This window comes from Natrix helvetica, assembly GCF_964273705.1.
Source record: "Natrix helvetica genome assembly, chromosome: 2".
NCBI lineage: Eukaryota > Metazoa > Chordata > Lepidosauria > Squamata > Natricidae > Natrix > Natrix helvetica.
This window is the reverse complement of record NC_138552.1, coordinates 108,084,224-108,111,971: the sequence shown is the minus strand read 5'-3', so window position 1 is coordinate 108,111,971 and position 27,748 is coordinate 108,084,224. Positions and strand designations below refer to the sequence as shown.

The window sequence follows — 27,748 nt, the reverse complement described above, 5'->3', positions numbered from 1 at the left end:
TGACCCAGGAGACCATAATTAAAGAAGTCACAGTTTAGTATGACATGTGGCTCCTGTGACAGTTGACAGTCACCTTGCCGTGTTTTCAGGGACGGGAAAAAGAACTTGTTCTTTGAGGGATCTTTTTAGGCAAATACATTAATATGAGCCTGAGCTGGTCTCTCAAGATCTCATTCTGCTATTGGGAAAGAAAGAGGAATAAATATGTTCCTTGTATCTTTTGTCAGATTACTGGTACCTTCTAGATTCCTACTAGTTAGTATCTCGCCTCTTCATAATTCTCTATTCACTCAATTGCACAAAGGTTTCTGTATAGGCAAAATCCTTGATGCAAAATCCTTGCAGTTTGGGAAGTATTTCCATTCCCCTTACGCTTACAGTATAAAATGCCGTGATGATCTTGATTCAGTACCAAATATAGTAGCTTACAGTAAATGAACTGAGTGAGATCATGAAAGGATATAACTGTTTTATTAATCAATAAGGTTTGCTGTTTACTCAGTCTTCACTCCTAGGCAGCCCTGTAGAGGTTTCTTTCAATCAATTAACTATAGGTCTTCTCACAAATCCAGTTGTTTTCATCATAACACGATACTGGACTCACATTTCCTGCCACAATAGCAGCACATTCTTTATCCATTGTTGCTTTAATTGGAAAGCTGTAAACAACAGAACAATTTTTAAAAATCTGAATTTGATTCAACAAATCTAGTAACGTAAAGCATGTGCCTGACCCAAAATAAAAAAATATTAATGTTACAATTCAAGTTAGTTAGTTTATTTGTTTCGGGAAACAATAGTAGAAAGAGGTTTTCAAGGATTTTATAACCACATTAAGAGTTATTTAGCCCCAAAGACCAAATAAATTTAAGAAAAGTAATTAGTAATTAACCAAGAATTTAGAAGATACTTCAAATATTCCTTCCCAATAATACTATCATTAGAAAAACTAGGATGTTTATATGGTTACCATTCATTTTTGATTGTTTGAGAAGGAACATGAGAGGAAGAAATAAGCTAAAATATGTACGTTTCTCTAGCAAAAATATGATATACATGAAGAAACCAACATTGGAGATTAATTTTTATAAAATGCAGATTTAAAATGGCAAAAAAACCTGAATAAAAATCTAACTTTAATGAAAGATCATTTTTGTGATATCACTTTTTTGCTTTTTTTTTCCCCACCATTTTTAATTTTTTCTTTTGTTCTGGCTTATTAAAGGCAAACAAATAAATAAAGGTCTGCTTATAAATTAACTTGGGAATTAATCCTAATGAATTAAAATATTCTACTCAGAACGCAGAACTACCTCTTTCAGTTTGTTGGAGCTAAAACAAACTGAATTCTTGAGCTCTTCTTGTTAGAACTTGAACTCATCTGAAACCACAGATTCATTCTGGGCCAATAATGTTAATTAAAAGCCATCCACTCTCAACTCCATGTGATCAGCTGCACCAGGACCACAAACATGTGCTTCTTTTCATCAATAAATGGACCCTCTTTCCAATCAGCCTCCATTTTGTTTCCAGTGCCTTTCTCCCATTTGGAACTGAACTAGGTGGATATTTCTTCCAACCTAATGAAAATGAATTGTCCTCCTCTCCACAAACAAAATAAAGCAAAGAGGGAAGTAGAGACTCCACAAGTTGCCTCTGGGCAAATAGAAGTTGCTTAGCTATCGAAGAATTGAATCAGAGCCTCTTCACCACACATCATTTATATGTCAGCATTCATGTAATTATCCTCCTCCTCAACTTTATAGATGTGTTCAAAGTTCCAGAATTAAACTCTCATCTACAACTGATGCTGATAATTGGCTACAGATAAATCCTAATTTTAAATATGTTGGATCAGTGCATTGAAAAGAGGAGAGGGGGCGGTCTAGAAATTTAATAAATTATTATTATTATTAAAATAGAAAAAAGAATCGTAGAGCTTAATAGGTATTATCTTTTAATAAAAGTCCCATAGAAAGTGAACAACTGCTGCAGCAATACTTCATTCGCCTTTTGTGCACACAATTCTATGCTAGTGCTCCTTCAGAATTGTGAATTAACGTAAGTATGGTTCCAAATTCTCAGTAATAATGTGCAAACTAAATGTAGACCTTTAAAAATAGTCGTGTTTTACAGAATGTGTTGGGGACTGGAGGTCTGGAAAGCATTGGATTCGATGAGCTATAGGTGATCCGTATTGTTATGTAAGAAAGGGGAAAAAATAAACATATAAACCTTTGAGAAAATGCATTCATAATTAGCTCGTTGCAATATTTTCATGTAGATTTAAAAAGGAAGCTGCACATCTATGAAGGGAAACAGAACATGTAAAATTATTATATATGGGGAAAATAGATCCCTCTCTAAAACAGAGATGTCATTAAAAAAAATGAAACATACAGGATCATGTTGTGCTCTTTCTGATCAATCCAAATCCATTTTTTTGTTGATTCTGAATAGGTGAGTCCAATGAAATAATTAGCCATTGCTGTTTTGTTAATAATAAATTCCTGGTGAGAAAAAGAAAATAAAAATGGAAAATCAAAGGTTCTTATCAGGGGCCCTGAAAATCAGAAGCAGCCTGAAGTAGTCTCAAAGAGAGATGTGAATTCCCTATGCTTTTCATCCTGATGTAGGATATAGTTTGAGTAAATTACCAGATTCAAATGATAGAAGACACATCTGCCAAAGTCCCATAATTATTGTACAGGAATCTTGTTCACATTCATCTCTAGCTTCTCAAGTGCCATATGAAAGAACCTGTTCTGTATACAGAGTGTTTACTAAGGGTGGTAGCTGGGGAACAAACATAAATCATGCTTAAAAATTCATGCTGTTTTCAATGTGCGAGACGTGTGTACCCAGCTGCAAAAACACATGCAGCTTTCTTAGTGCAGACGGCTTTTGCTTTAAGATTGTGGAGACTCAGATGATTCCACAAACTTGTTCCGCAGCAGCCACCCAATAGACCAGTGGTTCCCAAAGTGGGCGGTACCACCCTTTGCGGGGCAGTGAGATGGCTAAGGGAGGCAGTAAGAGGCAAGGGGGGCGGCAGGGGGGCGGTAAGAGGCAAGGGGGGAGGCAAAGGAGTGCTGGAGGTGGCCTCCTCTAGCGAGCCATTCAGAACCAGTTTGCTCACTCACCCCCGCCCATCCAGAAGCTGCTCGATCACTCGCTCCCCCTGCCCATCTGCACTATGCTAGCCCTGCCCACACACTGATTGGCTGGCTCACCAATCGCCCCGCCCGCCTCTAAGAGCCCTATCTAAACCCAGTTATCTTTTTTTCTGCTTGGCTTTCTATAGATAGGGCTCTTAGAGGTGGGCGGGACAATTGGTGAGCCAGCCAATCAATGAGCGCAGGGCTAGCATAGTGCGGACAGGCGGGGGGAAGCGAGTGATCAAAGGGAGGCCACTTCGCCTCCCTTCACTCCCACTTTGTCTTGATGAGGTCGCTGCAGCTGTGGGTGCGGACAGACGGAGGTAGCCAGAGCGGCGGGGAAGCCCGGGGTACAGGCAAGTGAGCGAGAGAGATGCCTGATCCTCCATCGCTCGCCCGCTCGCCCGCCCGGGCCGCTCTGGCTACCCCCGTCCATCCACACCCGGCAGCTGCAGCCACCTCATTAAGACAAAGTAGGAGGCGAAGGGGCCACTGTCTATATTTCCCTTTCCATCCCCATGGTTCTTTAGTGAAAATTATAACCCAAGAACATATAGATCTGTTAAAATGTTCCCATTCTCACTTTCCATATTGGGAATCCCTAGGTACCATGCAATAATCTCATGGAATAATTCAAGCAAATGTTGGTGACATTGAGCTGAAGCCAAAGTTCAAGAAATTGTACCAAGAGTTGTGGTTACAGAAAGAAATTTCTGATCGCTATCCTGCACTATGGACAGTGGTTAAGAAGCTCCTTGTTGCATTTCCAACATCATATTTGGTGGAACATGGCTTCAGTGTGGTCATCCAATTTCTCTCCAAGCAAAGAAAATGACTCCAGATTACTGAATGTGGTGATTTAAGACTCCTGCTAAGTGACTTAAAACCAGACATTGGGAAACTGGTATCACTTCATCAAGCCCATCCATCATATTAAGAATTTACTGAACAGTGAAGTAGTTACTAAATTTTACTAAGTTTACTAAGTTACTAGTTACTAAGTTCTTTATAAATGACTATCAGACTTTGAAAACCTGGTATCACTGGATCATGTTCAACAATTTTGTTGAATTAACTAACTACAAAGGTTTTTAAATTGGATTTTGAATAAATGTGCAATTAATTGTTACAATTTTGAATTTTACTGTTACTATCTTTATTTCTTCATGCAAACTGCCCAGTCACATGACTCCCCCAGCCACGCCCATCAAGCCACGCCCACAGAACCGGTCGTAAAAAATTTTGAATTCCACCAGTGGGTGGGGGACACTGAGAATCAGTTTGTAGCACCAAGGGGGCGGTGGACTGAAAAAGTTTGGGAACCACTGCAATAGACAAATGGTAATGAGACATTGGAATGGCAGATTCAAGAAGCCTTGTTCTCTACTGGTGATGATGTATCTGTTGGCTGTACCCACCACAGAGAGAAAAAGAGGGTCAGAGACAGAGAGACAGAGAGAAAGACAGAGAGAGAAAGACAGACACAGAGAGACAGAGACAGAGAAAGAAAGAGACAGAGAGACAGAGACAGAGAGACAGAGACGCAGAGACATGTAAACAGAAAAAAAATGTCATTTCCAGAAACACTGTGATTTGAGTCACTCAATAAAGGCAAATTTTGATTGGCAGCAAATATAGAGTACTGCAGCCCTATTCCAAAATAGTTCTGAAGTTTCTCATATTCCCTTCTTCAGTTTGGACCGTAAAACAAGTTTTGCTTTGGAAAAGAAAAAGAAGAGGACTGGATCAATCTCCAAAGCAGACTGCTTTGTTTTGATTTTCAGATTCACTTCAGGGTGATTTTGAAGATGAACCCTTTGATATGGGAAGCTGAAATATTGCTGATGTTACATGCTAATCAATTTGCAAACTTTTCTCCTTTCAGAGTTCACTGCAAAATAGAAGAATGTCTGGGTCCCTTCCAGATTATGAGGACACTTTAAAAGTAATTTAAACATACCAGCTATATTTACAGATGGTAAGAGGTTCTTGCTTAGCACAGAAAGTTATAATCCATAGTTGTTTCTCTTGGATCTAAAATAGTATGTTCATACTTCATACTTTGTCCTCCTCTATTTTTAAGTGCACCTTGAGTGGTTAACATTGTGTGGCATTCACTCTCCAATTCAACAGTACCCATCAAACATAAAACAGTACCCTTTAAAACTAGAGTTTCCTTACAAGTAAAAACTATGTGTACTGGAGAACCCAGTGACGTATATCATGCATTCCTCAGGATACACTTGCTCTCATTCCTCTCATCCATATCCCTCAGGACAAAGTTTATATTTCTTTCAAGCCCTTGCTAACTCTTGGGTTTTTTTTGACTCATGATTAATCGATCCAAAATGTAAGGCAAGGTCTGCTTCACACATTAACCTGGACATCTCTGTATTTCATACTCCATCCTACAATCCATATTCCAACTATATTTTGTCAGAGAATAGTGATTGCCTCACTCATTCAATGGATGGTCTAAAGATCCTGACATGATTCTTTTCCCAGGTTAAAGGGGTATAAAAGCATAAACCCTTCAAGGGGTTCCTTCAAGGATGAAGTTGGTTTCCTCCCAGGTGACCATAAACTTACCAGTTCTTTTTTGTCATCAATGATCAAAAGCTTTGATTTCCATTCTTCACAATCAAATTGGCTGATGAGCCACGTATTTTTCTCTTCAGAAAACAAGTAATCATGCCCTCTGAATCGTTCCCACTTTGGTTGCTTCAAGGGAGTTCTGACTATAGCAAAAGATCCAAGGAATAAATAATTTTGAAAGTGATAATAATAGTTACAGCTTCAGGAGTTCCAGAAAGATAAAGCATATAAAGTCTAAGTAGGGCAATTTTCGTCCCATCCAAATTTTATCATTGGAATTTGATTGTTATTTCCTGGTACCAATACAAGCATCTTTGTCTTATTTACAAGGCACATTACTATTTCTTGAGCAGGTCTTTTTTATAGCGACTGTGAGTCTGTTTTTCTGTTGCATATTGGAGGAAGATGCTGATCTAATTGCTGAATTCCCAATCTGGTTCTCCATTATTCAGTAGCTCCCCTGCTACTTCCTGCTTCTTGATCTGATTCTTCCTTTCCTTCAGCATGACATTCAGTGAAGGCAAAAAGGGACAAGAACTGCACCCATTGTCCTTCCTTTCAATTAAAATATGTATCCCGCAGGGCAAGAGGTTGCTTTAACTTCAGGTAGAGCTAATGTAGGTACCAAAATCCACATGATAACAAAGAAAGTTTTCTGCATCTATTTTCTTGTTAACTAGTGACCATCCAAATTTCTGTAGCACAAGAGGCTTATTCAGGTCCCCACTGTTGACTGAAATATCTGGAACCCAGAATACCAAAGTGTTCAGGTTTAGTTTCTGCTGAAATGTCACTAGCCCAAAACAGATCAATAGAATTTTCAAAATTCAATGTTTTTGTACAGGTTTGTCACACTGTGGCTTGAGTGCAGTTGGCTTAATATGAATTCAGACACCTGTATTTTGGGACATAATCTCAGGGCCAAAGTTGCAATTAAAAATATTTAACACAGCCATAACTGTACTGTAACTAAAACAGCATTTTATTTTCTTTAGTTTACTGTAATATTGTAAGGAACACTACAAAACCTTGAGTATGCATTAATGAATATCAGCAATGTATTTGTTTTCAGAACAATTACCTGTTCACCCTTTTCCCAATTAGAGGATCCTATTCCTTGCAGGAAATTCCATGGGAATCAAAGTTACAGGTAATTTTATAAAACTTTTGTATACTTGAAAACAAAACATCACGACTTATGTTGTTTAAAGATCTGCTCAAGATCTGTTTTCTTGTAAGGTGAAAGTGTTACAGACATAGGAATTTTTGCATAAAGAGATGGGAATTGCACAACCCTGATCTGAAAGCTTCTAAACTTTGCTTCCTCAGATGTTTTACCAGGTTTCCTCTGTAGACAACTCATACCTCTATGATATAAAGACGTTCTACTACATATCTTGGAAAAATAATCTTTCCTCTTAGATAAGGGTTACTATATTTCTATGAGACAGCTCTTTAGAAATGCTAATAATGAAGCTAAATTTAAAGATTTTGGAGATGTAATGTAGAAAAAGAAGTAGAAGACAATTGTTGTCAGAAGACAAGGTGGATAAATCCTATCATTGATGACACAAACCAGAGAGTATAAGAACTTAGCAGACCAGTAGCTGGCAGAAAATCTTGGACATAAATGACTTGGAAATGAATGAGTAACTGAATAATCATTCATATAAATTACCACTATAAAGTACACTCTCTCTCGCTCTGTGTGTGTGTGTGTGTGTGTGTGTGTGTGTGTGTGTGTGTAGCCAATATATTGCATGGCAATCCTATCTGGATCAGTGTCCGAAAGATGTTTTTCAAAAGGCAACTGGACTTTATTGGGTTTTTTTCCTTAAAAACATTTTGCTTCTCATCCAGGAAGCTTCTTCACTTCTTCAGAACTGAAGAAGCTTCTTGTATGAGAAGCTAAACGCTTTCAAGAGAAAAAAAAACCCAAGAAAGTCCAGTTGCCTTTTGAAAAGCAACATTGGGACAACCAAGACTTGGATGATTAAGAAACTCCACAGACATATCTGAGTCCAGAGTGAAAAACACACACTGAAAGACATTAAGTAATAATAAAATGTAGCTAATATTAAGTCTTATTGCTGAAAGGAAACTTTTTGTCCTGGGATACAGATATGAAAATTTAATAAAAATGTGAGGTGAAAATAACTGATTTGGGATTTTTAATATCTCACATAAGATGATTTCAGTTAATTGTCTTCTCCCCTCTATTATAAAAGAAACTTCTCAATTTATTTTGTCAAACCTGGTAGACAATCACAAACATGAGCTATTTTCCTCTACCTTGATATTCAAAGTTTCACTAGCAGAGTTACCACTTTCCCCATTCTCTTTCCAATCATCCCCAACCGACTATCAGATATGGAGAGGAAAATAATAATTTCACTTTCTACCTGTAATAGGATGCAAAGGAGAGAAGGAAGAGGTCTGCTCAGGAGAAAGGGGATACACTAGGAACCAAAAAAAATGGCATCCATCATTTACATCCTAAATGTAAATTGAATTCACATCATCAATACTCAGCAGTACCCAAAATTTTAAAAAAAGCAATCCTAAGTCCTATATGCATCCTTCCTCAGCAAAACTAGTCTTCTTTTGACACTAAAAGAAAACAACTGCAACAAACAGGTAAATGCAACAAGTTCAAGCATACTTTTGCAAGAAAATAAACTATGGACTGTAGCAACAGTATACAAGGACATGAAGAGAAAGCATACACACCTGGCTTCAGCAAGTCAATCAATAAAGAGATTTTGACATATTTATTTTTTAATTTCTTTTGTATTATCATTATGATACCAAGGGGGAGAAAGCAAAAGAAAAGGAGGAGGGAGAAACAATGTAAGCAACATAATATAGGCAGCTGACTCTCAGATCTCAACTAACTGACAAATCTAAACTATCATAACGGTTAATATACTGTAATACATCATTAACCATTTAGAGTATTCTGAGACATTTCATATCCAATTTCTAGTCAAAGCATACTTTGTTGAATGGTAAAATTATTTGATTGGCACAATTGAAATCAGTAAGAGGAAACAGAATACCTGCATATGAGACATTAAAAATAATATAATAACATGTAGGTTGTATATTAAATTACACACATTGGAACCTAAATTCGGAATGTGGCATGATTGCATGTATAGAATTGCAATCCAGAGATAGTTTTCAAGTAAGATTGATAGTGTATATCAAATCTATTTTTAGTTACGAAGTGATTCTTGGCATTGAAACACATACCCACAATTTAACTAATTATTCTTCCACAGAGGAGATCAGGGGTCTTTTCCAATAAAAAGCATATAAACTTGCAACTGCTATCATATATAATTCAGTATATTTTGAAGGAATACATGGTTTCGTAAAGTTTAATTTAAAAATACCTTAGTTTGAAATTTCAGAATTTATTCTATTCTGCAATGAATTAATTTCCAGTATTGTTGAGGTTTGCAGCATTACCACCTCATATGCATCCAAATTGTTGGTTGCATTTCTAGCATTTTGAGAGAGGTTTTTTTAAGCACCCTGAAGTTTCCATGAAATCAGTAGAAAGAATGAATGATGTCATCATTACAAACTCCAAAAGCCCACCAATCAGGTAATTGTTTGATTTTCAAATTCCCAGGCAAAAGCTTTTCCCAGGAGGCGATCAACTAAAATCCTGTTCCAGAATTGGGTTTTGTGGCTGTCTATTAGGTGTTGGCTCTAGGCAGCCTAACTGGTCTTCCTGGCTTTATAAGAACCAATTATTCCCCTCTATATGCCGTAGATGCAGTTTATGAACAATACAGCAGAAGACTATCTATGGCACGTAATGGGTTGCACTTTATATTTAGGCCCACTCCCTGTGATCATGGAGTCACAGCTGAGGTTTTTAATACAGCCCCATGCTCTCTATAAAGAGTTCATCTGCTATGTAAAGTCACATCTAGCATCTTAGCATGAAGCAGGATCTATATGTTCCTCAGCCTGCATCATAGGAAGAGATGAGACTTTTCATAACAGGCATGTCTCATTTCTCAGCCAATCCCCTTAGTGCACAGTAAGGCAAAGTAATAAGCACACACTGCACCTCTATTGCATCAAATGAGTGGGGTGGAAGTAAGAGTCAGGACCTGCTGCTTGTAGAACCTTGACACTTCCACCATGCATTAACTGATACAAGGAGGGCATCATCCATCTGCTGGTTGAAGATGATGTGTGAGAGCATCTGGAAGTCAGGGGCAATCAAATAGAAAGAGTTGCTGGAATTCATGCTGTATCATTCATCTAAAGCCCTCAGCTGAAGAACAGCACATGTCAAACATCTTTTGAACCAACTTCTCACTCATTGACTCACAACTATTTCCACTACTGCATAAGCAGCTGAGAATAACTTTGCCTCTGGTTACCAATACAGATTGCCTAGTGCTGCAAAATGTTGGAGACATCTGGATGACATTTACTTTCTACTTAATCCCCTTCAATTCAATGGGAAAATTCTTTTATGTTGAAAACTCCTCTTCTTTGATGGAGAAAAGGGAGTTTCAACATTCATCCCCCACTGAATGCCACATAATACGGTTTTTTTCTCAACAGAAATCAAAGTACATTTAGAACCCATCCAGTTATTTTCTGGTCTCAGAAATCTCTGGTTTTTTATGTAGAGTTACCTGAAGAATTTTCTGTAGAGATGGAAGTGATGTTCCCCTTGGGAAAGATCTGAGGAACTGAAAAGAAGAATATTTTTAAATAACAGCTGATAAAAATTCCTCAATACTTCTGCTAAAATAAAATAGGAAGTAAAAGAAATGGTTTTGTCAACGTTATTCATTGTCAGCTGAGGGAGCTCAACCCTTAGTTTAAATCTCAACTTTGCCCTAGAGAAAATTCTGTATCTTCATATCAGGCTATCTGTTAATCTGCCTCTTGTTTTCAATGGGATAATAAAGTATACAATAAAAATTTCACCCTGTGGAATGATAGTCACATATAAAATACTTCTTTGAAAAACCAAAACAATAACAGCTGCAAACAAAAGGGTTATTTATACTTTATGTATTGAGGCATAGAAAAACATGGAAACTCAAAGCATTTCAATAATAATAATCTAAGTAATCTTATATGCTACCCAACCCTCATGACAATCAAAGATACTACAATAAAATCAATAAAGCATAAAAAAATAAAGATAACAGAAGAGATAATGTATGTACTGTACATTATGGCTTTACTTTTCATTTATACCAGTACACACATATACATATCCCCCCACACACATACACACTGTAGTATATATATATCCATATTTCAAAACTCCAAAGCCCTTACAGTATATACAAGACAGGAAAAAATGAGAAAAAAGACAATGACATGATTATATATTTTTAAAAAACTTAAAATTTGCCCAATACTCACAAAAAACAAAAAATAGAGATGTTCCTGTGAGTTTGACTATTAAAAGGATGACTCCAGGAGCTACTTGCTGCCAATTCATTCTGGTTAATCTGAAAGAGTTCAATAGCAATTCAATGAATCCCCATTAGCAGGATAGTTTTCTACAGTTATAATTTATCAATCGATAGACACGACAAATTGAATGGCAAATAAATAACTTTTTATTTACTTAATCCCCATTTTTTGTATGTTGTTTTAGAGTGGATGGTTTTATTACAGGCTGCTTTATTAAAGGCTTCTTTTATTCTTTTTGTATGCCTCTCAAAGTGTCATTGTGAGATCATGCAAGAAAAAGAGAGATTAATTCCTTCCTTCCTCTGAAATAGGCTTTGACAATGTTGAAGTCCCCACATATGTAAAATCCAACACATCCAGACAATCCTTGATTCAGAAAGTCTCAATTCATAAATGGATTAGAGACCACAATATTAAAGAGACAGCAACTCTTTTATAATGTATGGGCAATCTATGTTATTTAAAAAGACCAGAATTGCAGAGCTAATTAATCGCATCATGTTGTTATTCTGGTTTGAGATTAATGGAATGTCTGCTTTATTGCTCTGTGTGTGGCAAATTCTAGTTAAAACTGGCACTGATTTAATGTATTATATAGACCCAAACATGTTGAATGACAGCATTTGAGCATCTTCTTTCCTGCTTAGCCAGAAAAGAAGTATAAAAGCAAATGGAAGAAAGCTTCTACTAACAAGTTCTTCTCAGGGAAAGATATAATCTAGTTTATTTTTATTTTAAAATTACTATAAAAGGAAAACGTAGCCTTAATCAAACTCCACTCTTTGAGGATGTCTGCATCTATGTAGTTTTCTCGGCAACAGAGTGGAAATGTTGTGGTATTGTCTGTTTCTGGTATGTCGCTGCCTTCCTAATGTAGGATTCCACAATAATCACCAATCTTACGCAATACCTTTATTAGAAGAGCCTAGCCTGTGCCAAAAAAAGAATAAAAAATGTTTACAGGGCTAGCAAATTGCCCACTTTTGGGTGGGATTTCTAATCCCCAACCAATTAACTTCCACTTCCCCTCTAGGCTGACCATGAACAAGTAAGAGTGCATTTTATGTGGAAAGACCAAAACTCCATTCACTTCTGAGACCCAAAACAAATTCCTCGGGCTCAAATCTTTCAGCAGTGTGTATGTAATTTTATTATTTATTACATCTGTATTTTGGATGAGAGTCCTAAATAAATAAATTAAAAGTAGTTCTTTATTTCTAACATTCTAGCCCAAGGCTTGAGCTAAAGGGGAAGCACCAAGCATTTCAGAGTTGAAATCCAGCCTCAAACCAAAACAGAATAAGTCTGAAATAAGTTTAACCCTTACCTTGAAGTGCTTTCAGATCGTGTAATATTACTGGCTTTCTAAATTAGCAGTCTGTTATTTGATGGAATGAATAAACACACTTGAATTTCAGAAAAGGAAAAAACAGAAGAAATGGAAATTTTACTTATCAGAAGGATTCTGCAGAGATGAGAAAGTGTTCCAATATAATTCTTCAGCAGATGATAAGTGACTGTCTGAACATTTTTCATCCCCTTTGGATTTATGCACTCTCACTCTTGCTAAGCAACTGTTAAACCCTAAGAAATTATGACACTTCTCCCTTTGTGTCAAGAAGTTGTGATAGACCATGCACTCAACTGTATCTATTATGAGATACTTCCTTTTTCTTAAGTCTTCCTCCCGAGCAGTAGCTTGGGTTAGGCTTGGATATTAATGGCTTGGCTATTTTTGGAGTAGAGCTATGAAAACACTTTATGTTTATTAGACATTCTCCAACCTACACAGCCCAAATTTGTTGTCAGACCCCACAACTGTAGCCTTAAAGGGCACTAAGTTGTAGAAATGCTGAGCATAAAATGTCTGGAAACTACAATATGTTTTAGGTTAAGATCTGCACTAAGCTTTTCAATGGTATTGCAGTGGCTATGCACAAAACCTAAAACTAAAAATAAATTTGCGATTACATTACATTTTATTCATTAAATTGAAATGAAATCAGAATTAGAGTTCATACAATTTCCATGTAGTCATAAATTACAATTTATCAGCAGTTGTTGGAGAAGTTCTGGAGGACACACCCTAGACTTTTGGGGGGTATTGTGTAGCTCCTAAAACTGGGATTAATTGCCTTTGGCTAATCCTGTAATCTTGGAAATAACTCTTAGTGGACTCAGTGCAGCTTACTTTCTGGGTAAAAGTATCCTATAAGAAAAACTAATTCATATATATCAGGAGTGGCAAATCTGAGGACAGGCTTCTAGGTGTTGTAGGATATCTGAAAAGCTGTAATTTTTTTAAAATCCAGTTTTAGTCCAAAACTGGATAATTTAAATATCTCCCTGTTGCCTTTTTACAGTTTCCTCATCTCCCATTACCTAAGTAAGACGTAATCTATTTTCACCACCGACCAGCCACAATCCTAAATCAATTATTATTATTTTTTAATTACCTGGTCAGGGAGCAAGGAAAGAGTACAACCAATGCCTTCACAAGGAGAAAAGAACGCACCTATAATAGCTTCCTTCCGTCTGTTTTTATCTTCCATTTGTCTTCTGTACACGTAGTGCCAGCAATCTGCCAGTTGACTGATGGAATGCATTCTGATACCTTGAGAATCTTTTGGAATCTTCCTATGTAGAAAGAAATAAGAAATGGGTGAATGTATACTTTAAGGGAAAGCTTTCAAAGTACAGATGGATGCTTCATACCTCAATCCTAGAATCAAATCTGAGCAAGCAGAATTTGAATTTGAAAAAGACGGAATTATTGCTGATTTGGGGGGAGGGGCTGGACTTCTGGACGCAGGAAACGTGTCTGTTCTGGATGGAATCACACAATAAATTCACAATCTGCGTGTCATCTTAGACCTGGCATTGAAAATGGAAACCATATATTATCTATGGCAGAGCTAGCTTTTAATCTGCTTTGAATGAAAAACTGATTGTGCCCCTCCTTGGAGGACCAATCCTTCTAAACATAAGCACTGTAAATTTCAGGCTTAGACTTGTGAAAAATGTTCTTTATGAGGCAGCTCTTGAAGACATTTCAGAAATTGTAATTTGTTTAGAACGTGATAGAGTAGGTGTAAACAACACTTCTCAGGTATGCCACTTTAGTCCCATGTTAAAACAGCCACTCTGGTTCCTGTTTACTTTCTAAACCCAATTCAAGATACTTACAACAGTAGACAAAAATGCATATATCTTAAACCCAAGTTATTTGCAAAACCTCTATGATCACATATTCTGCCAATATCTTCAGTGGGGCACTCTTTGCACTGGATTTCATAACTGTACCAATTGTTTTTTTCCCCATGATAGGTCCTACTTTGTAGGTCAAAGTGCATCAGAGTTAAGACTTAGATCATTCTCCTCTCCCCACCACTACGTGACAATTGAGGAATGAATGTATAATGTATTTCTAAAATAAAACATTTTTAGCCAAATAACTCTTAACTTAGATCACAAAGGATTCATAGAGCCACAGAGAAAGAAATAAAGAGGAGGAGCAGCAGGGCCATCTTCCAGGAACTAAGAAGCATTTTGGAATGCTTGTATCTTTGTGGCTGCGTAAATAAAAGTTGAACCCTCTCCAACCAATGCAGAGTGGCCTCAGAACTATGAATTATAGGAGAAATGCACAGGAATCACTACTTTATTATTTATACAAATGTTTCTATCCACATTCTGAACCTGACTAGCAGAGATTATGAAATTGTTCAAACTGAGGTGTATGATAAAATCTAGTTGTGAAATTGAATAGAAAACAGGAAATGAAGGGAACAAACACTGTCTTTAGGTTTACCCATAACAATGTTGAGCCCAGTCCTATTATAGAAACATTTTTTTAAAACATTAAAATAAACTAAAAGCATTACGCCATGTAAAAAAGAGTAGTTTTGTGCATTTTGCTAAGAGGATGCAGTGAGGAAATATAAGATGCCTTATGTCTGGGCTTCTCGAAGTATGCAGTTGTTTTGAAATGTCAGAAGAGGAAAGGATGGGGAAAGCGATGAAGGGTCTGTTTCTAAACAGAGATGAAAAGGACCTCAATGATCAAATCAACTAAGCCTTACCTACTACATGATTCTAATGTAAGGAAGAGGTTTCCCCCCAAAAAGCAATAGATTCCATTAAAATAAGGATTATATATACAGAATTTTTGATACAGTAAAAGTACTGTATATAAAACAAAAGAAAAATATGAAAGGAAATGAAAAAAGAAAACATGGTTATGCCTTCTGCCCTTCTTTCTATCAACTACCATTTATTTTCCCCCTCATATTCTTTGCCTTTTTAAATCCCCAAATGCTGAAATCATCAATTCAGCTTTTTTCTCTCTCTCAACAAAAAATCTATATAAGGTTTCCAGTCTTTCAAAAACAGTTTTTTTCATTTTTTCCCCTGACCGAAAAAAGCAATAGGTTCTGTAGAATATGGACAATTACTTGCAATTCCACTTACAGCAGAAAATCTATGGGGTTTGTGCTAAGAGTTTTCATTCCAGACCTTCTTTTAACTTGAATACCCATTAGTGATTTATAGTTTGATCTAGCAAAAAAATGAGATTATTGAAACCCTGTCCCTCATTACCATCATTTTTTTCACAACAAAGATTCTAAAAATATTTCAAACTACCATTGGGAAGCCTGTCAATATCATCTCTGCAGTAAGAGATCAGATTTGTGAGATGAATGTTTGAAGGTGGACAGCAGCCAAATAAATGTATAAACCTTTCATATTTCAGAATATATTGCCAAGTAAAGTACTTTGCACATCCTATTTCCCCCAGTCATTTCTTTCATTTGTATTTATCAGCAACATTTTTTTTGACTATTTTCTAATCGGAAGCTGTTATTGTGATATGATTTCATTCTTTGAGTCAGATGGCAAATCTGTACACAGAATCCAGAGGGGCACTGCTGGCAGAGAACAGTAGATACCACATAGGAAAAGCACTAATCTTGTATGTGTACTTGAAGGAACTGTACGGGGGCTGCTGGTATATAGTATGAAGGGCCAAAACAGACCATATTAGAATCATTTTGTGTTGTATTGAAAGATAAGTGCACTTGGATTTTTTTTTAAAGTTTACCATTTGAGGAAGAAAAGTTCCTTTATCAGCAATGTCAACAGTAAAAATGAATTGTCAAAATTAGCCATGGAGTCTTATTTTTGGCTAGACTAGAGGAAGTGCCTGGAGAAGTGTTTCCTAATCATTTCCTCTCAAAGCAATTCTTCATCTAGGAGCAAGATATGATAATGTAAAGAAAAGTCTACAGAATACACTCACTGCTCTTTATCATCATATGAATTGTGTAGTCCCAGCCTATGTTTAAATGCTAATTGCCTAAGCACATTAATACCGTTTCAGAAACAATGAGCAGGTGTAGCCTGCTCAAGTTTTCAAAGTGCATTTTGAATGGGGTGCTTTAAAGTCATTTAAAGAGAATCTCTGCATGCCACCTGCATGGCCTCTTAGAGAATGAATTAGCTGAACTAAATTAAATGAGGTTCAAAATCAGATCACTCAGCTCTCATAAAAATAGAAATACAGCTACTGAGAGTTGCAAATTTGATGAGTTAAGAACTGAGGGAGATGGAAAGAATATTTTTATTAATTTCCCTCTTCCTTCAGTTCAAAATTGCCTTCCTTGGGCAAAATGGAGTACCCAAATCTAATTCCAGGATAGATTTGGGACAAGAAAAAAAATACCTTCCGGAGAAATTATAGGCAATTGGGATTAACAGCAAAAGAGGAGAAATGCTAGATGGCCACAAGGAAGACAGAATGGCTTCCTGGGGTTTAGTAGATATGCTGGCCAGATGCAGTAGTAGTATCTGGGCATGGTGGCATCAACCAGGCCAGGAGAGCTCAGAAGGGTATGGAGAAGCATCTGACAGCAATGGCTATGGCAAAAGGGGAACAGTAGCTTGCAACACAGAGTAGATCAGAGGTGTCAAACTCAAGGCCCGCGGGCCGAATCCAGCCCATGAGTTGCTTAGATCTGGCCCATGGGGCCACCCTGGAAACAGGGAAGGACCGGCTCGCTGTGCCTCTGCCAGTAAAAACAGAGTTCAGGAGGGCCGTGTGCAGAGAGCTGGAGGCAGCTGCAGCCGAAAACAGAACGCCCCCTTCCCGCATCCCATTTTAGCTGAAGGAGGCCATCACAGCTGAAAATGTGCTGGGTGAGACCTCTGGAGGCAGGAACGGAGCTTCTGAGGGGCAGATCTTCCCTTCAGAAGCTCCATTTCTACCTACAACATGCTGGGTGAGGCTTGCGCAGGCCTAAACGGAACTGCAGAGGGGCGCACGTGGCTGAGAGGCTGGAGAGGAGACTGCTTGCTAGATAAGTGACCCAGTATGGCCGGTTGAGGCGAGAAGCAATTGTGGGGCGTATGACGTATTTCAGTGGGTCAGGAGGGCCTTGGGTGGTCTTAGGCAGGTGGCCTCTTCGATCACTAGCCCCCCCCCCCCCCATGGCCTTCCCCACCCTGAAATATGTCATGTGCACTTAATGAACCTCGCATTCGATTAGCAAATGTGTGGGCGGAAAAAGGGAGTGATCCCATTCAAGGTACGAGATTCACTCCCACGAATCCTCAGGTTACGAATGGAATGGGCAGGCCCCATTACATTCATAACTTGAGGACTACCTGTACTACACTGGAGCATGAGAATTGGGAAGGAGAGTAGATCAAAAACTATGATGACAATGCATCTGATCAGAAATGCTATATTGATGCTATGATGTCTATTAACTGGGGTTTTATTATTAATTTTTTTATTTATGAATGTATTATTATATATAAATTATTAATAGTGTATTAACATTGGGATGCAACACAAATGGTACCAAACGAATCTTTAGAGTGAATTGCTACTTTTGCCTCCTTATTGTTTAGAATGCCTTGAAAGGTTGATATTGGTTTGAAATATGTTAACCTGAGTATGGAAAAATAAAGGGAGAGTAAATAGCAGATGCTGGAAAGTCAGAAAGATGCTGCGGGAGAAAACTCACCAGTTTTCCATCTGGTGACAAGAACATGGCATACTCAAAACTCCAAAGATGTCCATTGACCCAAAAATCTGTCTATATTGTAGAATAAAATTCCACAGTCACAGTCAAAAGCAGCAAGTAAAGAGAAAAGTTTAATCAGCAACAATGAATGTAGGCCAACTTACACAACTATATAACTCTAGATAACCAGTAGATGGCAGTAAAGAGATGCCAAAAATCCACTTTTAACTAATTTCTCTGGGCCATCCATATTTGCTCCAGATCTGGTAGTTGTAGGGTCAAATCCTTGAAATTCCTCCCCCACCCCATCCCCACCCCCCAGATGGATTGCAACAGTTCATGGTTTGGGAAAGATTTGCTTGAAAAACTCAACATGGGAAATCCAGATTTCTTTTGCAGTCAGCAAATGTGGCAAAATTCACCATTCTAGTCAGACATGTCAAACTCAAGGCCTGCAGGCCAGGTGCAGCCCACGATGCGGTTAGATATGCACCCTGCAAAAGGTGCACACGGAGGCTGGCCCTGTTTTGACCTAGCCTTTGCAGAAGCAAGAAACAGACTCCTCGCAAAGAAAACCCCCTCTTTATTTATGTGAATAACTGCACTCACCCACAAAGTCCAAGCAAGAATCCTGCAAGGGGTTAACTGAAGCAATAGGCCCACATCAGCTTGTTATGATAATTGCAAGGACATGAGCTCCCAGCCGAAAGGCTGCAAATTAAATCAGTTCCAATAAACAAACCTCAGTTACAGCAAGGCAGTCTTTGTCGCACAAAACACAATGAGCAAAATCTCCAGAAATATGAATGTTTGTCTGTTACGACCACCACTCCCCTTTCCTCTGCCCGTCCAGAAGCCACTCCATTGCTCGCTCACCCCCCTTTCCTCCTCTCAGCGATCTTTTGGGAAGGGAAAGAGCTAAGAGGGGGAAAAGCCTCCCATTGAAAACAGCGCTGAGTGGGGTGAGGAATCCTCCCGTTCCTCCTCTCAGCGATCTTTTGGGAAGGGAAAGAGCTGAGAGGGGGAAAAGCCTCCCATTGAAAACAGCGCTGAGTGGGGTGGGGAATCCTCCCTTTCCTCCTCTCAGCGATCTTTTGGGAAGGGAAAAGTGGGGTGGGGAATCCTCCCTTTCCTCCTCTCAGGGATCTTTTGGGAAGGGAAAGATCTGAGAGATGGAAAAGCCTCCCATTGAAAACAGCGCTGAGTGGGCTGGGGAATCCTCCCTTCCTCCTCTCAGCGATCTTTTGCTAAGGGAGGCTTCTCAAAATGGGACGCCCCCATCTCTTTGCACCCTTCAATCCGTCTCTCTCTCCCTCTGGCCTCCCACAATGGCTCAGCTTGAAAAACTGGGGGGAACAGAGGAAAAGGAGGAGGAAGGAAAGGGGGAGAGAAACGGGGGAAGAGAGAGAGAGAAAGAGTGACACACAAAGGGGGGAAGTTGGGGGACTTCCCTCTAAATACTGACGCCCTCTGCTTTTGGGGGGAAAGGAGAGGAGGGTCCTTGGTGAACCTCTACCCCCTATTCCCCCTATCCCAGTTAAGCCAGCTGGGTTTGGGACCCAGCCTTTCTAACTTCATTTGGGATCTTCTAACATCCCACTCCCACCCAGTCACATGGCCAGCAAGCCACTCCCACCCGGTCACATGGCCAGCAAGCCACTCCCACCCGGTCACATGGCAGGCAAGCCACTCCCACAAATCAGGCCACACCCACAGAGTAGGTTCCAAAAATTTTTGAAACCCACCACTGGACTTGATGCAGAGAAACTAGAAAAGGAGCCGTGCAGTTCACTCCTTTGCAACTTTAGTCAGAAGCTTTTAGGAAGTGTTAATTCAACTATCAGTCACACTTTTGATGAAGACTATGTTGGTACCTACAATTTAAAGTCTGCTTTTCCTCAAAAAAGGAGAAAAATATCTCTGTAAAGCCTTTGTAAAGAACAAGGAGGTTTAACAAACGACTAGAATTTCCAAATTCCTTGTCAGAAGGATGAAGAGATTTTACAGAACGTCCTATCATATACTAAATAATGAAATTTCTCCTCAGGCTTTTAGAACCGTGTTATATGAATATTGTAATATGAAAACCCCATCTTACATTCTGTACCTCATAAGTGGTAAATATTCTAATTAATATTTGTCTCTCACCTGTTTTGATGGCAACCAGGCAAAGAATATATCTGCAAAGAATATGTACAAAGAATTATTGTGGTTTCTTTAATCTATAATCAGCTGGAAGAGAATATGCCCAGACAGACGTTCAACAAGTGCAAACTTCTTTAGTCATTTGATAAAGAGGCCGCTAATGAATCTATGTTTGATGCAGGTTAGAGGAGAAAGTCCTCACCACCTTCCAGCTGCTATAGTAATGTTGCAGGTAGAAATTCAATAGGTAAAAAAAAAAACATGCTGCAACTACAGCGTATGCAGAAACAGACAGTATACACTGATGGTATCCCAAAAGAACATATTCAAAAATAACAAATATACCTGAAAAGCATAGCAACTAATTTAATCCAAAAAGCAAATTTTGCTAGATATCCAAGCCTGTAAAGGAAAGACATTCTTAACAGATTGGATGAGATAATCAGTAGCAAGCTGTGAATAGTTAGCCTGCACTGTAGCTGGCAATTTTGCACACAAAGATTAGAAAAAATGTTCCCTTTGGATCAGCTGTGAGGTCCTTAAATTGCAACTTTACTGCTATGCCCTCAAATCTTGCAAGCAATTAGGCTGCCCAGCCCATCAAATAACTTTTGAATTTGCAAAACTAGCACATTAAAATCCAATATATTTAACCAATCTTGCCTCAAATCCATTCCATGTACCTTGGAAATACATTCCTTCAACGTTTACATGTAGTTTTGCTAAGTGGCGCAAGATTCACTAAGACAAATGACACAATGTTCAACTAACTGAACCAAATACATTTTATTAATAGGTAGAGAATGTGTGTGCCATAAAGATACTGAACAAGTATTGGTTTTCACTTTAGACAATATTCACACGATTGGTAGTAGTGTCACATCTTCCTTTCATTCATGCAGCTCTTAATACTCACAGCTTCTGATCATTAATTGAAGCTAAAATATATGCCTAGTATATAGTGGACCTCTTAAATACAGGGCTCTTTTCCATGGTAAAAATATTCCATTATGTCTGTCAGTTTTCCTTGGCTTCTCTAGCCCCATCACTCAGCATTCTGTGTGATCAGGATGTCTATACTTCCTAATAACTTTAGAGTAGACCTATCAAATCTCTGTTGCAAGCATTTGGCTGACGATAGCAAAGGCTTATGGTTTGCTTGGTTTGTTTGTTTGGGGGGGGGGGTGTTTGTTTTGGTATTTGTATTTCTTTATTGCCATCTAGTGCTGATCTAATTTTCTGCAGCCCAGATCTGGCAACCTTAATCTTGAAAGCACTGGGGAAAGCTGTTAAATCAAAACATATTTTTTATTTATTGAACGACTGTTAAAGACACAGAAGTTCTACCAAGGAGGTGGTGGAATCCTAGGTATATTTTCCTGGGAGAAAAACCCAAATGAACTCTAAAAAGAGGCAGAAATAGATGTGTATTTCTCCCCCCACCCCCACCCCATATTTATGGAGAGAGAGAAATCGGTTGATGTATACCAAAGTGTCCTTGGTATGATACACTTCGTAAAATGAATAAAATCTAAATACCTGGCTATTTCCAAGTTGAAAGCAGCTTTATTTTCTGTACCAGTAACTTTTTGCATTTGTACAAAAAATTGTGTCTGCTTGATTATGTCAAGTAGGGGAGGACAACACAAAATTTTCAAGAAGAGGCTGAGAAATGTAATGATAGCAAGAGCTTTCACTTGTAAAAGCTTAAGGAAAAATCCAAATAGTAACTGGCAGTCGCTGATACCACTTGTGTTGCTGTAGACTAAACAAAAATACTTTGCAAAGCACGAACTGCCAATATTGGCGTTTATGCTACTTCCACCATAAAATAACAACACAAATATTTTGGAAAGCAAAACCAGAAATGATTGGGCAAAAGGGAATTCCAGCAGGCATCAGTATCAGATCACTCAAGGTAGAAACTTCAGCAGTGACTATAGAGGAAACCTTCCTCCAAGCTAAAACTTGTCTTTTTACTCTCGGTATCCTAAAGAACTTGAAGCACTTATTTTTTTTCAATCCCTAAAGGAAATTGCTGGCAGGGACTTTGCAAGCATGGATATTATATGTCCATTCATTGACTGCTCTTTCTAGGTTTCCCTTCTGTGATTATTATACTCCTGCTGATCACTAATCTCCACCACTGAGGAGTTGTTCCACACGTTTCTACAAGGCCACGTTTATCACAGGATTAAAAAGTTCAATACTTACCTGTCCCATTTTGTGATTGAAAGCCCTTAGTGCTCATGGGAAACAGTGGATTGCAATTATTTGGGAGGAGTCAGCACGCCAGGAGACAAATTACTGAGGTTAGAAAAGAGGAAGGCAGCAAGGGTGGAATTTTGTAGTTTTCTTGGATGCTGTTGTGTCTTCTAGTTTTCTCTCTCTCTCTAATCAAGTGGTGACCTTGGGTGTAGGAAAGGCTTTTTTTGCTCTGAAGTGTTGTCTTCAATCTAGAACTGCAAAGAAAGTGAGTATGAGGATTTGTGGAGCATAACATGCTATTGGGAAGGGATGGCTCTGTGGGGTAGCAACCCCTTGTTGGTTGTGACCTTTCCAAAGCAATTTGCAGCCTTTAATGAGAAAATGATAATAATAGGCTTAACTTTGGGTTATATGGTGGGGGAACTATAACTTGCCAAATGTTGGATTGTATTGAATTGCTTGGCTCTTTAGCAATTGCAGAATTGATATAGTTTGTAGGCCCAGCATAATTAAAGAACAGGTAAAATTTTCTTTCTTACAAGTAGAAATTCTGTGAATGTAATGACTGCATGAGCAGCTAGAAGCAAGTTGGAAAACTGCTTTCTTATCACAGTAACCATAGGATAAACTTTGCTTAAAAACACAGCACAGGTATCTCTTAACCCAAAATGATAGCCCTTCATGGGAAAGAAATGTTTGTTATAGAGTCTCTGATTCCATCTTTGATATACCCCATATAATGGGCCTTATCATTGAGTGGAACTGCAATAATAAGAAAAATTAATATTTGGCTTTAAATTCTGTGTTAAAACGATATTAAATTCTCAAACTGCAGCAGCAGCAGCAGCTAGGAAGATCACACTGATAAAGCAGTCGGCCTTGTTAGAAGAAATGTAAAAGGCTTGGTAAATTGGTACCAAGATCTCAGCTGCAGAAAACAAGTTCAAACACAGGCTGTGTTTAATATATGGTTTGCTCCAGGAAAGGCTTTGCCTTCATTTAGTGATATCTCTGTTACTTTTCAGAGTGAATCCATGGCAAATCAATCAAGGAGATCTATAAAGCTCTCTCAACGCTGTTCTTCCCTGACCTTACAGGATGAGGCACATACCCCTAAAGCTTCTGCTTCATCTCTCCACCCTAAGAGACAAACTCGTGTGATGCCATTGAAGGTGTCCCAAGGCCGTCGCTCAGAATCCTTTGCTGCGCCAGATTCAATTGTAGTGACTCTGCTCCAGGCCTTGGCCCAGACAGGAGTCCCACTTTCGGAGGCAGAGCTCTTTGAGGCTCTTGTGCGGCAGGCAGGGGCTAGGCGACCACTCCCCTCCCTTGCACAGCTCTATCGTAGCTTCCTTCCTGCCCTGAGACGACAGCATGAATTGGCTCTTTGTCACAGCCTTCGGCATCAGGATGCCTTTGTCTTCCTTCATGAGGCTACCACAGACGATGGACGGATGGCTCTTGGCCTCTCCCTTTTGCCTCTGAATAGACTTGGGCAGTCTCCACTGCTTCTTGGGATTGAGATCCTGGAACAGTTGAGCCGTCCCTTAGTGGCCCGTACTGTGGCCCGTATGCTGAGTGAAGGGCATGTTTTGTTCCACCGGGTACTGGCTGTGGTCACTTCAGGGGGTGTGCCTATGATCCAGGCCTTCGCTGCAAATGGGATTTTAGGTGCGGTGTTGCCAGCTGCCCTTCATGTTCCTTGCTTGTACCATGAGTTGGAGTTGGTGATGGAGCTATGGCAAGATAAGTTAGAAAGTCTGGTTTCACTGCAGCATCTTCTGGATGAGACATTTGGACGGCTTCCAACTCTCCGTCACCGTTATGCACTATTCCTGAAAGAGCATGAACTGAAGCTGTCTCTCCCTGTGTGCAATAGGCAGGCTGGCCCTGAGGTTTGGTTGGAGAAAGCAATAGGCATTGCAGACCATCTCCCAGTTCTGAGGGAATTTGTAGCAAGTGATGAAGTCGAGGGACCCATTATGGCAAAATTGCAGAGTATCTTAGTGGAGAATGACAAGGAACTTGTGGCAGAAGCCACTTTCATAGCTGAGCATGCCCAAGGTCTGTTGGCCACGGCACGGTTTCTCCACCAGATAGGTGAGCCCCTGGCCCACCGAATCTATGGAGAACTAGATTCCTTGCGAGTTTCTTTCTCTTATCACTTAGACACAAGACTGGGGCCCAACACAGAACAGCAACTGGCTCTGTGCCCACCTCAGTGGGCACAACAGTTTCGTGAAATCTTAGCTCAGAGCCTGAGTTGCCTGGAGCGCTTGTTTGACTATCATCCTGCGATGCCCATCTTGAAAGCAGTGCGGGCACTTGATCCCAAGCAACTGGGGGCTGTAGGATGGAACCAGATAGAGCAAGACCAGGGGATCCCTGGCCTATTGGGGGTGCCAGAAATGGAATGGTTTCGATATCAACATTTGGCTGAAGCCGCTCCTGCTGACGTCTCCCTGGCTCAGTGGTGGGAGGCACAAGCTGAGCAGCTTCCTGTGCTGAGTCCTCTGGCCCGGCGATACCTCTGGCTGCCTGTCTGTTCTCCCAAGTCTCCCTTCCTCCCAGGAGGTTTCTTCAACCTACCAGTGGCTGAGGATGGCTTTACACAGGAAGGTGCACGTCTCTTATGCATGCTTAAGTATAACCGCAACCTGCTTTAATTGACTACCTCTGTGTAATTTATCCAGGACTGGACAACGTTCACTTGGAATGGTGCAAAACCTCTAGTGTTTGCTTTGGTTCTATGAGAATTTCAAATATTTGTATTGTTAATTAGATGGAAAGTCATAAAGTAGCCTGATTGTAAAACTAATAAAAATATCACCTGCATCAAATATTTCTTGTCCCTTCCCTTTTTGATGGTGAGGATAAATGGAGATCACAGTGCAACTTGAACTATGAGCATGAAGACCGCAGTGGGAATTGAAAATGATTATGCCTGAAAATAAGAGGTGCCGTTCAGTTGGGTTCTGTTTCGGTGGTTTTATGGATACCAGCGGTATTCCTCTACTTCTCTCAACCTGGTCAATCCTTTTCTTCATCCCACCATTCAATGGCATCTCATGTCCAAAGGTTCTAGTAAAAACTAAATTAACAGCTGCCAATCCTTGCATCTGTTCATTCATATGGCAGTGCTTTCAGAAGTGGGCACTGTATCATTTCAGTGAAGCTGTGATCTGACTGCTGTCCAGTAGATGGAGCCTATGGGTCACACTAAACTCCACTTCTTTAGCACTTACACCAGATAGAAGTTGCTCCAACAGTAAGCAAGGAGAGTTTCCAAAGGAAGTTGCAGAATTTCATTAAAAGAAATTCTATCATAATACCTACATTTGGATGGATGCTTCCCTCCATTGCTGGTTGAGCTGGTGCTGTTTAATGGCTAGTAGTCACAAGGGCAGCTTCCTCTGACTTCTGTAAAGAAATGTAGATCTCCCATAGATTCAGGCAAGATTCAGAAAGCTTCTGAAGAAGCAGCCTGCTGCATTGCATCCTTTTCATCTCTCTAATGCTGGATGAACAGAAATTAAACTGAGGGAAAGTTCAAGTACTGGAAGGCACGTTTTAGATTTTTATGAGCAGTAGGCCGCCATCTTCTACCCCAGGTGTTGGAACAGCTTTAATTTCTTTAATTAAATTGTAGAACTCCCAATTAAGAGGCAAAGTTCTATTGATCAAAAATGGTCTGTGCTAGATACTTGCTCTAACTACAGTGGTTTCCACCAACGTCCTCTGTTCCGGCGGGAACAGAGGTTTAATCCTATTGGGCGAAGGGTCTGACAGCTCCCTATAAAAGGGCTGCTGTTAGACTCCACCTTCGCTGGATTGTTCTCACTTGTTGTACTTAATAAAGAGCTGTTGTTACCGTTAAGCCTGTGTGTGCCTATCCATTACCCAATCTAACACTGGCGATGAAGGTGGGATTGGAAGGCAACTAGGAGAACCAAAAGAGTGTAGCAATGCAGCAAGTACATCCAGCCCGGAGCTCAGCGTGGTTTCAAGCAGCCATTTTTGAGCGGCAAACTCAAAACGCCCTCTGAACACAAAATGGCCATGCACGCCCCACCGGCTCCGCATGACCCAGTCACTGAGCACTGGAACCCATTCATGCTATGATTTGACTGCTTCCTCGAGGCAAACGACCTCATGGGCCTTTCTGAAGGTCGCAAGAAGAACATGTTCCTGGGATACTGTGGCCAGGAAATGTTCGAGACGGCGAAAGACCTCTCTGAGCCGACACCGCTGCAATCAGTTGCCTGGGCCGTGCTCCAGCAAACATTGAGGACCCATTAGGCCCCCAAGCCATCTAAGCACGTTCGCCGGCATGAGTTTAACATCAGGAACCAGAAAGAGGGCGAGTCGATTAATGAATACGTTGCGGCGCTTCACAAGGCCGCAGCATACTGCGAATTCTGATACCTGGACGAGCTGATTCTGGACCGCATAATTTGCGGCGTGCGGAACATTAACCTACAGAGGAGGTTACTCACTAAATCTAACCTCACTCTGCAGATCGCATTGGATGAGGCCAGGGCGTCCGAATCAGCTGTCAAATCTACTGAGACACTGCAGCGCCAAAGCACTCCAGAGCTCGAGAGCTCAAAGGGCAAGGAAGATGACAGCTGCTGCATGCACAGTAGCCGTGCCCAGCAGGCGTGCAAATTCAAACCACATCTCCTGCCTTGCGCTAGCTGCGGAAGAGACCATGCCAGATCAGCTTGCCGTTTCCATGATGCAACCTGCCAGCGCTGCGAGCGAAAGGGGCACATTGCCAAGGTGTGCCGGAGCGAATTCCCTGTCACTACCTGGCAGCCTAGAAGCGCACCAAACTGCCAACAGAGGCCCAACCAAGGGGCCTGGCAGAAGCTACCATGGCGCTCAGAGGGTGACAATAGAGTCACCTACCACACGTCGATCAGCCAAGTCCGCACCAGATGGCCAAAAAAGCTGAAGGTCACAGTCCTCATAGAGGACTCTCCATGTGAGATAGAGATCGACAACGGGTCATCACTGACCATCATGCCATGGTCTACCCTAAAGCAGGCTATCCCTAGCCTAAAGAAGCAGCATCTTCACACCCCTGACATCCGCCTATGCGATTACCAGGGAAACCAGGTCCCCATAGTGGGCCAAGGCACCTTC

General features: G+C 40.0%; 2 protein-coding genes across 8 annotated transcripts; one reads left to right on the top strand and one right to left on the bottom strand.

Annotated features, from left to right (window-relative positions):
* Positions 1-452: 452 nt before the first annotated feature.
* On the bottom strand, positions 453-22,720 carry LOC309385785 (C-type lectin domain family 5 member A-like). 7 transcript variants are annotated; one of them, XM_081940499.1, is made up of 8 exons: positions 22,607-22,720; positions 13,735-13,856; positions 11,166-11,254; positions 10,421-10,477; positions 8,156-8,212; positions 5,748-5,896; positions 2,401-2,510; positions 453-659 (listed from the first exon to the last, which is right to left on the bottom strand). In XM_081940499.1, the coding sequence occupies exons 3-8, from the start codon at positions 11,242-11,244 to the stop codon at positions 545-547; spliced, it is 567 nt and encodes a 188-aa protein (XP_081796625.1). In that variant the 5' UTR covers positions 11,245-11,254; positions 13,735-13,856; positions 22,607-22,720; the 3' UTR covers positions 453-544. The 7 variants fall into 7 exon arrangements, with proteins under 7 accessions (XP_081796625.1, XP_081796627.1, XP_081796629.1 ...); XM_081940501.1 differs by lacking the exon at positions 22,607-22,720 and adding an exon at positions 20,738-20,848; XM_081940503.1 differs by lacking the exon at positions 22,607-22,720 and adding an exon at positions 18,857-18,877.
* LOC309385776 (uncharacterized protein) lies at positions 22,707-25,440 on the top strand. Its single transcript, XM_081940490.1, has 2 exons — positions 22,707-22,865; positions 23,626-25,440. The coding sequence occupies exon 2, from the start codon at positions 23,635-23,637 to the stop codon at positions 25,264-25,266; it is 1,632 nt and encodes a 543-aa protein (XP_081796616.1). The 5' UTR covers positions 22,707-22,865; positions 23,626-23,634; the 3' UTR covers positions 25,267-25,440.
* The last annotated feature ends 2,308 nt before the right edge of the window (positions 25,441-27,748 follow it).